This window comes from Suncus etruscus, chromosome 3, assembly GCF_024139225.1.
Source record: "Suncus etruscus isolate mSunEtr1 chromosome 3, mSunEtr1.pri.cur, whole genome shotgun sequence".
NCBI classification, from domain to species: Eukaryota; Metazoa; Chordata; class Mammalia; order Eulipotyphla; family Soricidae; genus Suncus; species Suncus etruscus.
Genome location: NC_064850.1, coordinates 61099741 through 61112888, shown reverse-complemented (window position 1 = coordinate 61112888; position 13148 = coordinate 61099741). Strand labels below are relative to the sequence as shown.

At 36.5% G+C, this 13148-nt stretch overlaps 1 protein-coding gene across 1 annotated transcript in view; it reads right to left on the bottom strand.

The window, feature by feature from the left end:
• CRB1 (crumbs cell polarity complex component 1) overlaps positions 1-13148 on the bottom strand; it is a 133071-nt gene that overhangs the window by 88777 nt on the left and 31146 nt on the right. Inside the window, 1 exon segment of the mRNA XM_049770781.1 lies at positions 11268-11371. Within this exon segment, the coding sequence (XP_049626738.1) occupies positions 11268-11371 (104 nt within the window).

Below are 13148 nucleotides of genomic sequence, written 5' to 3'. Positions count from 1 at the left end.
AGTCCTGAAATCAAACCATGTCGGAGTGCAAAAGAAAGAGAAAGATAACATAAAATAAAATTGGAGACATCAACTTCAATATCTACACCAAAATAAAGTTAAAAAAATAATAGATAAATAAATATGTAAGTGGATAAAAGAATTATTTTGTGCTTTTTTTTTTCCCTGCATAGGCACAGTAACTAATGGGGACATTGTAGAGGGAATTCCCTTTTGCCTAGGAGACACAGGGTTCCTCCACCCTTGAAGTATACTGTCATGGGATTAACTATAGACTCCTTGCATGATCATTTACTCTCCCCTCTGTGCTTTTGTGATGTATGGAAGACTTCTGCTTCATTATGGGTGGTAAAGTTGGTCCTCTGTATCTAGAGATCTTGGTATCTGTACAGCTCAAGGAGTGGATCTTATGATGGATTCTTTGTGGTTCTAGGAGTTCTGTTTCTTCAGTGTCGTTTTAATCCATCTTCTGTAGTTGGTGGTCTTGGTCATTATGCTGCCATTATGCTGTCATTATGAAGCCTGGGATAGAGTCTTTCATTGTTTCCAGAAGTCCCGTTCAGTTGCAATTGTCTCAGTCAGACCTCTGGAATTGGAAATCTTGTTTGTTGCACAAATCGTAGACCAAATCCTAGGCTAAGAGGTTTTGTTGTTGTTGTTGGTCCCGAGATGCGTAATGTCCAGTCATGGTTGTAACAACCAGTCATCTGTATATAGCGATCTTGGCTTTTGCACAGATCAAAGGGTGACAAAGACTTCTGATTTTGTCTTATCGTTGGCTGGTGAGGAAGGACAACTTGCTCTTAGATCAAGTTGTTCCAATTTCCTCGTTGTCAGGATATCATTTTTGAACTGTCGCATGTTGGTGTCAGAGCAGCATTATGGATGCCGGTAGGGGATTGGTTCCTGGAGCTGTTGTGGAGAACTGTGTCGTTTCTATTTCTGGGATCCAGGAGTCAAGGCTGGTGCCTAATTCCCTGGGGTCTAAGTTGGTTCCACATGACATATGTTCAAGGTGGGAGATACCCCTGTGTTGTAAAAAAAGTATGAGTTCTTATCCCTAGTAGATAAGAGCTTGTTTTTATACGTAAGATTAAATTATTATGAAATCTTATTAAAGACATATAATTTCCTCAATGTCAAATAAAATACAATCTTAAAATATACATATCATCTAGCTACTCTTTAAAATGACTCTTTTAGTTGGTAACTATTATTAACTACACATCAAGAGCTTGTATTTAAAATATAATTGATTATATTCATAATTTTAATTTGGGGACCACACCTGACTGTTCTGAAGCCACTCCCACTCACAAATCTGGCCTACCTCCATGCATGCTCCAGTCCTTTGAGTTATTTTTCCTGCCCAATAATTTAGCATATTTAAATTCTGTTTTCCAACCCCGAAAAATAAATAATTTAAAGCATTGCATTTTAAGAAAATACTGTATTGGTTCAAGACAACCACTTTTAACTATTTTTGTTATGGTAATTATTTTCACATATTAAAATAAATGTATATACCACTAAACATTTTGCACAAAATCCTTTTTAGATTTGTACCATTAAATTCTGTTTGTATACTTTTGATTCTACCTAGCTAACTTTCTTTTTTAGGGTAAGTTCTAGGTTTTTTTTTGTTTTTGTTTTTTTTTTGTTTGTTTGTTTTGTGACTTATAGAATCTAGAATGGGTATTTTTATTACCCTACTTACTTTCCCATCTCCCCAGTTAATTTACCCTGGATATTTTTTGTTTTTGTTTGTTTTGGACTTTGCCCTGTGGTATTGGAAGGGATTTCTCCCTGCAGAGCTGGAGTGCAGAAAACCATGCACTGAGACATGGAATGGGGCCAAGGAATGTTTTAATCACTTCATGCTATCATCCTAAATTAAGAATGAAGCAGACTTTAGATCAGGGGCCTCAAAATCATGTCCCACGGGCCGCAAACGGCCCTCCATACAACATTTTGGAATCTTTTTTTGTTTTGTTTTGTTTTGTTTTAGTTGTTTGGGTCACACCCCCCATGTTCAAGGCTTACTACTGATTTTTCACTCAAGGATCACCCCGACTTTGCCTTCTGCGGCCCGCAGGTAAAATGAGTTTGAGACCGCTATGATGAATGTTCACATTACAGAAAGTAATTCTCTTTTTCATGCCCTCTATTCACCTCCAGATTTACAGAGAACATAAGCTAATATTGACTAGCTAATAAAATTAGTGAATTGACTTTTTACTCTAAAATGACAGAGTGGAATGAAAAATATTTTGGATTTTGGAGCCAAGCTACCATTGAATACAGTTTTTGTGTACAGTGTGGTCTTGGGCAAGTTCTCTAACTTTCTTGTGCTTCTCCTTTAAGAGGCAATATTGAGTATTTATGTTGAGTCTTGCAAGGATTAAATAAGTAGTTCACATGTAGAATGCTTTTAACAGTGCTGATAAATATTAAGAACTCTGAATTATTGCTTCATTTTTACAAATAATAGTATTATTGGGAAAAATAATACTAATATTAAGAAAATCATTCTTTCAGAAAAAAATTCTGTGAGGATAATTCCTTCATAAAATCTAGCAACCAGAAAATTCCATAAGAACTGTAGGAAATTAAGATGAAATCTTCATTAGAATACCAGGAAGCATTGAGGCCAGAGCGGTGTCACAGCAGTAGGGCTTTTGCCTAATTTAGGGTGGACTGTGGTTTGATCCCCTGGCCTCCCATATGGTCCCCCAAGCCAGGAGCAATTTCTGATCACATAACTAGGAGTAACTCCTGAGCATCATTGGTTTGGCCCCAAAACAAAAACAAAACAAAACATAAAATGAATGCCAGGAAACATAGACACAGATATGTCAAATGATGTTTGCCCCTTGCCTCGGGGCATATATGCTTGTTTGAAAAATAGCAGCTGACTTACCTGCCATATTTAGCAAGTTAGCCTAAGACAGTGTTTGGCAACCTGTGGCTCGCGGGCCACATGTGGCTCTTTACACTTTTAATTTGGCTCTTCTTCTGGGCATCCGCTCCAGGAGTCAGGACTCTGCTCCTAGCCTCTGTCAGTGCTCGCCCTGTGTGGCTCTCAAAATAAATTTCAATAGTGGTTTTGGCGAGATTTGGCTCAGTTTAAAAAAAAGGTTGCCAACCACTGTCCTACCCCAATAAACTATTACCCAGCTCCCAAAGCGAAGAACACCCTCTCAGATTCACATCTCATGCCTGGGCAAGAAACTACAACCAATACTCTTACTGACTCATCCTTTGTGGCCCTTTTACTCAACCTCCCAAATGTGGAATGTTGCATGCTACCAATTCAGCTCCAGAAGGACCTCCAGCCCAAGGACACTATCTGATCCCTTATGGTTGCAAATCATTTCTCAAACTCAACAATAACTCAATGTGTGATAAAAAATGTACCCTGGATTTCACCCCACACACAAGAATATCTCAAAAGACTTAATGGGGAAGCCTATATTTCCTTTATATGATTAATACCTCTATAACAATACCTCCTACTCTGTATATTCCCAAATGTAAGAATAGCCCCTTAGACACCTTTTTTTCTTTAATTTCTTTTTAAAATTCATCTTATTTATTATATATTCACAGATATTTTCTCTTTAACTTCATCTGTTTTGGTTCTGCTTGGTACGAAAACCTACAATTAAAATCTTGCCTGGGATGAAAGCTCAGGTCAAAACCGAGGCACAAAGATTCTGTAGCCTGACATTCTTATCCCAAATGCACCAGCAATAAAATATGGCATCATTCCTTTTTGCAAAGGCATACTAAAAACTGGGGAGAAAATTTATGTATAGAAACAAGTTCTTATCTACTAGGGATAAGAACCCATTCATTTTGTAATACAAGGGTGCCTGAATATGTGTCATGTGGACACAATTTAGAATTCATGTGACCTGGCAGTGACTGTCCAATACTGATACAGAGAGAGAGAGAGAGAGAGAGAGAGAGAGAGAGAGAGAGAGAGAGAAACAGAGTTTTTCAAAGTTAATATTTTAGTTCTTTGGCAATGTTTTATTTACTAAAGCTCTTGTCAAATGTTATGTTACCCAAACTAAATTTCCTCCTTAATTGTAATTGATATTAATTTTTGGCATGATTGGTGAAGGTTTCACAAAGCAGAGCAGCTGTTCCTTACAAAGGATACTTGCCTACAACAGCTTGTGTAGTGCTTTAGTCATTTTTAGAACCCAGTTATTGTTCATTGTACTTTTGTTAGAAGCTTAAAAGAAACTGGTAGGTCTTGTGGGTTTTTTAAATTATTTTAAGGATTTGGTTTAGTTAGACATTGTGTAGAGCCAAACATTGCTATGGTTTGCAACCCTTTCAGGGTTGTAACGAAAAGTGGGTGATCAAAAAAAATTGGCAAAAAAAAAAATTGGCAACAACCTGACTACCTGCACATATAATGACCAAAAATTAACTCCAAATCAACTATGCAATGGATTGAGAGTAATTTTGGCAGTGTGCACCTGTGGTGTATTTCTTGGGCAAAGTGGGGAGGGGTCGTGAGTGGACAACAAACAAGAAGCTTTGCATATCAGTGGGAAAACAGAAACTCCCAAACCCGAGGACCTGATCTGGAATCTTAGCACAACTGCTTGTTAGCTGTGACACTACAGGCAAGTTGCTTGCCTTTCCTTACTAAATTTTCTCACCTACAAAATTGTAATAGCAAGTCCATTTAATTCACAGGGTAGTTACTATACATAAACATATTCTAACATATTTATGAGTACTTGGTTCATATTATTTGCTAGCAAAAAACACTTGCAATTTCCACAAATATGTAACCTACAGGCATGATCTGCAAATATTTTCTTAAGTGTTCATTTGGTGCACACACATGAAACAACATTGCCACTAAAAAAAAGAAAATTCTATCATTTGCACAACGTAAGTTAAATAAGCCAGACAGTAGAAGAAGAATGTATGGTTTCATGTATGTAGAGAAGTTAGAAAACAGATTCAAAGATTCAGAACTCTGGTGGTTGTCAGAGTGTCGGAATATACAAAGATAGTAAAAAAAAATCACAAACTTTGCATTATAAGAACAATTAAGTTCTGGGGCTATAATAGACAGCTTAGAGAATCTAGTCAACAATAGTTTTTGTTTATTTGAAATTTGCTGAAAGAGTTAAACTTTTCAAGGAAGGCATCTATAACTAAATGTGGTGATAGAGGCTAACTAAATTCATTATAGTAATTATTCTGAAGGACACAGACTCAATACATATGTATATATAAACACTATGCTGTATGATTTAAACTAGTATATTATTAAATTATATTATTTTTAATCAAAATAAGAAAAAGTAAATTTCTAGTCTTATGAAATGCTACTTTTAATATAAAACCTGTGTGTGACTAAAACTCAATGTAATTAGGGATATCATTAAGATCTATTTTATTTTGCTATTACACTTTTTAAAAATCTATTTTCACAAAATTAGATAATTATTTATTAAGCCAAACAGAATTACAAAAATGGGAACATTGATATAGCAAACTGAATCTATTCAAATAGTAGCTTATAATCATAAGAATCAAATTTTCACATAGATTTTAAGATACAAAGAAAGAAAATTTAGTCATCTTTATTTCTATTCCAGTATGGTGCATTAAAATTGTAGGGTAGGCTTTTCAAGTAATACTAAAGTTGTTGATAGTTTAACTATGTTTTGCCTTTTCCCCAACTGAAAATTCAGTATACTAGTCCCATCCCTTTGCAACTTGTAATGGTGACTAGATGCTTAAAATTTCTCCATTAAAAGAAATAGCAGCATATTGAACTTTATTGCTTTTCAAGGAGAAAAAGAACTTAAGACATATTTTATACCAGTGAAATTGCAGTTTAAAGAATTAGCATTGATGTTAGAGGCATGTTTGACACATGGCCACTACTACTTATGCAGCCATAGATAAGGTCTGTGTTTGTCTTACTTAAAATCAGTTGGTCATTAAGGGAAGGAGCACTGAGTTGGCCAGTGGAGGATCTAGGATTCCATTCAGAGCTAAAAGAAGGTTAACTAATATACCTGATACCCTTTCAATAACATTATTGCAAATAGTGTACAATAATAAAATAATAGTGCCTAAAAGGAGTTTGAGAGACAGAGTCAAAGATACAAAGAGAAGAAAAATGTCTGCTATAGATGTAGTCTAGGAGTAGGTAGGAGGGAAACTAGGGCATTGGTGGTAGGGAATGAACTGATGAAGGGATGGGTGAAGAGAAGGGTTTTGGAACATTGAAAACTCAATCATAAATTATTTTTATGACCAGGAATGTGAATTTCTATAATGCTCTCTAAGCTGAGGGAAACTGGCACTTCAGAAATTGTCCCCATAGCCAGGACAAGGAACTCCACAAGCATCTTCTATTTGGTTCCAACACATTCAAGCAAGCTGAATTGCCTGCAATTAATGAACACTTTTCTGCCATTTTGATCTTGTTCAATTCCAGTTTTCTTCTGAAGCCACCTATCTATATGCTTTTGTTTATGTGACATTGTATTACATTCTTTGGTGTTTTTAGTCATTTATACATATGTGAACATAAATAGTAAAAGCAAGTGATATAAAGTTTAATAGGATTTTTGTATTATACCTAATAATTTATTTAAAATTCATGAATTATGCCAGGCATCCAGATTACTTCCTAGTGCTCAAGAAATACATAATATGCCATTGCTTTAAGAACTACAATGCCATTTGCAAGTTTGAGCTCAATATGTGGATTTGGATTTGAAAGTGATTTTATGCTGCATGAGAATGTACTTCAATAGCATAAATACAATTTCAATTCAAACTAATTTGGGACTGATTTGTTTGTATTATTCTTATTATTACTTACCAATATGATTCTTAATGCATTCAATCACTGTTGCTACTAAAGATAAAAGCCTATGTCTGAATGATGCCAAAAAAGCTGGATGAAAATTAGTCATCCAGATGTTTTTATACTACCAGATGCTTCATTTTACAGGGGGAAAAACCCACATCTGGATAACTGTGAATTTTTCTCTTGCATGTTTGCTGTCACATGATTTTCAAAAGTGCACCTCAACTGTTTGATAATTCTTTCCTAAAACTTTCACTTTTGTGTTGCTAAGGAGCCCACCATGTTAACTCTACGTAGAGTCAAGCAACTGGACGTAGTTATCCTTACACACATTTCTGTACTTAGCTGTCTAAGAAATGAAAGTTTTTTCTTTTCTTTTTAAAGGAACCATGTAATTAAGAGAGAGAGGAATCAAATTAAGCTACTTCACTCCTAGCCAGGGCTAAAGGTAGCGTGTTTAGGTACCATCTGTAAGGATTGTAGCAGCTCCTTGTTCCTCATGCCTCTGGGCTATACCTTACTTCCAAGCCCCCAATCCTATTCCCTACTTTCTCTGGTAAACTTTAATTAGTTCTCAAAAATTGATCTTTACTCTCACATTATACGTTAAACAATATTTAAGACATATCTGTCTTAAGTGCCATTCCACTACACTCTCATAGTTCCTGATAAAAGCATATTTTCTGCAGTCATTTCTTTTTATTTCTTTTTTGGTCCTACACAATTCAAAGCTATCTGAGGTTTAAATCTTTGTCCTGCCAAACAAGGGGATGGACCATATTAAACAGTGATAAGCCCTTGATCAAGAGTCACAAAATGTATTAACAAATGGGGTGGAAGTTATGGGGAGGGGAACAAAGATCAGATCACAAGTGGTATAGGACAAAGGTGGAGAGTCTTGGACATTTTGGTAGTGATGGTGTGTGGTAACATTTGTGTCAATATTATAAACTTAAATGCTGTTGAACTATATTACCTAAACTACAATAAAAAGTTTATAAACCAATAAACTTTATACTATGATAACAAGACCTTGGATTTGCACCTATTTTAAAACAGAGAAAAGGCTGCATGAATTTTGAATGAATGACCAAGTCAGAGCTATGGAACAAGCCACATTGTCCTTAGAAGCAGCTGATACCTTACCACAGACCTTCTCCATCATTTCACTAGCTGGGGTCCCTGCTTCCTAAATAACAAGACATGAGGTATAGTTTATGACTTTGGCAGGTGCATAAAATAAATCATTGTTTCTGAGAAATTGTGCCCTAAATTTTCCAACAACTATAAGAGCTTTCTCACTTCAACTTATATCTCTCAGCTGCTTAGAGCTTAATATTACTGTTCTATGCCATGAAATAATACACATACATCTTATCACTTTGCAGCAGGCATTGTCATCAACACAGTCCTCATCACTCAGTCCAGTGTGGTAAGAACACACAGAGTACAGGGTACCAAGGTGGGTAGGGGGTGTGGGAGGCACACCTTTCCATTTATCTATAGGACCTAGTGCCTAAGCAAGACTGAGGTTCTGTCTTTTGACTGTAAATGAATTTCATAGGACATACAATATGTTTAATAACTATAGGGACTCAATGCTTATTTTCCTTTTGAATAAGAATTATATATTAGGAGCCAGAGCGATATCACAGCAGCAGGGCGTTTGCCTTGCACTCGACTGACCTGGGTTCAATCCTTGGCGTCCCATATGTTCCCCTGAGGCAGGAGCAATTTCTGAGTGCATAGCCAGGAGTAACCCCTGAGCATCACTGGGTGTAGTCCCAAAAAACAAAACAAAAAAGCAAAAAGAATGTATATTGAAAAAATAAAATGTGATAAATTGATTATAACAGGTACTGATTAAAATCTGGTCAAAGCATCTATTTAAAAGGTACTACCACATAGTTTGAGCTATAACTATAGATTTGCAGCATAGTTTTAACATCCTGAATATTAAACTGTAAAAAGAGGTTGAAAGCTCCTAGTTTGATGAGTAGTGTCAGACAAGTTTAGTCATGCAAATTAAGATATTAAGAGAGTTTAAAAGCCATAATATTTTCCCCATTGTTAACTGGGAACATCTTTGAGTTTTTTTAGTACATTTTTCTTTAGACACATCATATCAAGAGATTAAAAAAATACCATTTAAAAATTGGGCTGAGAGCACAAGAATCAAGACACTGCCTTGCATGTAACCAACTCAAGTTTGATCTCCAGCACCATTCATGGTCCCCACGAGTGATTCTCTGAGCACGGAACCAGGACTTACTTAGCCTTGAACACAGTCAGCTGTGACCCCAAAACAAAATAATTAGTAATGATAAACTTTCCTTTACAAACCCAAGATTCAACTGAGTGATTACTGAATTTTGACAGTGTGAAGTCTAGTTTAACATCTGAAGTCCTGGTTCACTCAAACTCTGGTGATCTGGCATTGCATTATTTTCTAGTTGCAACATTTTGTTGACTTAGCAGGATATTAAATTAATGTAATTCTCAGTGATGCAATTAAATGAAATTATATCAGTGAGCTACATGAGTGTAAATTACTGATGATTAAAATGATTATTTGAAAACAGATTTATCCTTTTACTTTTCTCTATAAAACTAATAATTCCAGAAGTTTTCCCAGGTGACCCACCTATATACACCCTTGATCAATTTCGGACCCCTTTTTTTTTTTTACCTTGAACCCAGTGCCACCTGGAGTTTTCTAATGCTACATACTTCAGCAGGGTCAGCTGGACCAAGTTCTGAATATGCACATAACCTCCCATGAAAATCTCACTGAGATGGAGAGGACTGTAAATTAGTGACAATGTTGTCCCCAGGTGGAGATTCCTCCTGAGCTTCTGCAGAAATGAGGGACTCAAGAGTTTCACAGAGGAAGATTCACCCACCCCACCTCCAACTCTCCTGGGCCAGGTATTGGCAATAGCAAGAATGTGCCTTTGTAGTGAACATTCCCCAATGAGTACATCAGACCAGGATTTGAACAGGGATCCTGATTCTCGAAAAATCCTAGGCTGACCTGGCCTCTCCTAGTCCCTTTCTTTATGCCCCAATCTGGGACTACTTTAGGCACAGCTGTGACCTCTAGTGGCACCTTGAGCCTGCTCATGGCAGAAATTCTGGTGGAAGGTGTCTTGTCACTGGTGACTCAATCTGAGACTGCAATATTAACCACAGTTCCCAACTGGAGTTGCAGGCTGATGGGTTTTGGCCTCTCTAGAACCAGGCAACCCACAGGACTCAATTTTTTTTTTCACGACACCCTGGTTACACTGTTTTATATCCTTAAAAAAATAAAATAAAAGATGTATTGGAAGCCCCATCTGGTCCCTCGTCCTGTGGAATGGGGAGTGAGGGAGATTGGGGAATATGAGTCTGGAAGCAACACTGACACAGGAAATAGTTCACACAAGATTAAGGAGATAAAACAGGTTCAGAAAACTTCCATCACAAGCTCTCTTCAAGCAGGCAAAGGTACCAGCAGGCAGACAGACCAACTGTGGAACCAAAACAGCAAGTAGTTTCTCTGGCTCAAGGTCTTTATTGGGAAGAGATGAACCACCACTATGGGTGGAGAATAGGAATAGGTAAGGGACCAATCCAGAGATACTTCCAGTCCATGAGTAACAATCACAAGCAAAGAATTATCATGAATAGGGTAAAAACCGGTTACTCCAACAGGAGACACAGCATACTGTAAACACTTCTTACTGATTTGCTTAGGCTCTCTCTCTCTTTCTCTCTCTCTCTTTCTCTCTCTCTCTCTCTCACACACACACACACACGTCTGTATATACATATCTAATTGTTCTACTACTTTACTACACTATTGATAAATTGTTTCTTCAAGTTTGCATCCCCTGAGAGACAAAAATTGAACTAACCTCTGCTTTATATATGAAATGTGCTTGTCTTGTTTGCTGGTTTTCATGATCCTTGTTCTATTTCATGCTTGTTTCTATTCCTTGAGTCATCTGTGAGTGAAAGTTTAATGATATTCTGGAAATTGTAAATCCTTGGCGGCTAGAAGGAGTAACAGGAGAATAGATAGTTCTTTTGCTGGTACTCAAGTTGGCATAGGAAGCCAGGATGTTTACATGTATCAAGTGGTAATTTTTGGAATACATTAGTCTATCATAATATGTAGAAAGATAGTACTTGGTTATTGAGGCATCTGTGTACTTTTAACCTTTTGTTATGACACTCAGCATAGTTCATTGCAGGGGTCTCAAACTCAATTTACCTGCCTGCTGCAGGAGGCAAAGTCGGGTTGATCCTTGAGTGCAAAGTCAGTAGTAAGCCTTGAACATTGGGGGGTGTGACTCAAACAACTAAAACAAAACAAAACAAAAAAGGATTCCTCTAGGGCAGGGCCACAAAAATGTTGTACGAAGGGCAGCAAACAGCCCGCAGGCCGCAAGTTTTCGAAAACATTGGTGCTAGTGCCAGTGTCAATGTCTGAAGATATTAAGTGATAACCAGAATTTTCAGAGTCTTAAATAATTCAAGAGAAAAAAATTCAAAAATCACTTCACTCTCTCCTGGGAGCTAAGTGCTACCAGCCTGTTTATATGTTCAAAGAAGTAAACAGGAACCCAGAAATGTTATTCATCAACTCCAAAACAATGGAAATGAAATCTCTCCTTTTTCAAAATCCTTTATTCTTCCTAGTCACTCAGACCTTATTTTGCTACTGATATTTCTGCTCATCCTTCCTCACTCAGGCCTGCAGCACAGGAATGTGGTCAGAGAGGTATGTTCCAAAAGAGCCCAACATTTGCCCTTTTCTGAAATTTTTCTGTCATCTCCCACTCAATGCGCAGCTACTCCTGGTTCACATCCTTGCGACCATTATCATCTTGACAACAATAGTCTCAGTTTTCCATCTTGCAATCAGAACACCATTGCTCCATTTTTGTTCTGCTTTTCAAAGTCCCATTCAGAGATGAGAAATGGCAGATGACAATTTGTGTGTCCCTGGTCCACCCCCAATCCACTATCGCATCTGTCAGGGATAAATTTTGTCTTTTATATCTCCATGCCCAATGTGTGATATATTCAAGTAAACTTGACATTTTCTTATATTGTGCACTTACTCAGCAAACACTTGTCTGCCAGAAAATCCATTTCTTCAGAGAATATGATGTAGCTAAGAAGTAAAGTGTTTGTCCTGTGTAGGTGATGCCCTGGTTTTCACCCCTGAAAACAGAATAGAAAACAAACAAACAAACAAAAAAAAAACAAAAATGTTTTTCAAATGACTCTACTAAAAAAAATTAAAACATGTTTTCTTTATATAATGCTACAAAAAATGACCAACTTCAAAATTAAATGTATATAAAAATAACCATTTTCCTTTGATAAAATAAAGATTAAGTCTGTGAAATTTAAAATGTCTCTTTTGATCTTTTTAAGCTGAAAGATAAGGTTTTTATACCCATATTATTTGTTGAGTAAAACTGGGGATGTCTAGGCAAGAATTCACATAATCATTTATATAGTTTTTAAAATTAATGAATTTTAAATTGAGCATATTAATAGTAGACTAACAGGGCCAGAGTGGTGGCGCTAGAGGTAAGGCATCTTTCTGCCTTGCAAGCGCTACCCTAGGACAGACTACAGTTTGATTTCCCGATGTCCCAAGCCAGGAGCGATTTCTGAGCACGTAGCCAGGAGTAACTCCTGAGCATCAACAGGTGTGGCCCAAAAACAAAAACAAAAACAAATAAATAAAAAGTAGACTAACAATGATCTTAATTGTGAGTTGATAGTTCTTCATATATTTTATGTATTGATTTAGAAATTATGATATAATTTCAGTAAAACTTCCAATAATAATTATAAGATGATTTCTGTTTAAATAAAAAAATACTTTTTTTTGGTTTTTGGGTCACACCCGGCAGTGCTCAGGGGTAATTCCTGGCTCTATGCTCAGCAAGCTCTCCTGGCAGGCTCCAGGGATTCAAACCACCGTTCTTCTGCATGCAAGGCTAATGCCTTACCTGCATGCTATCTCACTGACCCCATGTTTAAATAAATTTTATTTTACTTCCTCCTACATTAATTTTATGCCCTCTTACATATTCAAATTACTTATCAAAAATTACTTCAGGATTCAATAAATAAAAAAATATATTGTAAAATCATGAGATATCCGACCCAAATTTAAATTCCCAGATTAACTGAAATTAAAATTATGCCTTTTATAAATGCCCTTATTATAAATTAGCTACATTATTCCTTTCAGACTTATAAATTAGAATGAGTGGAA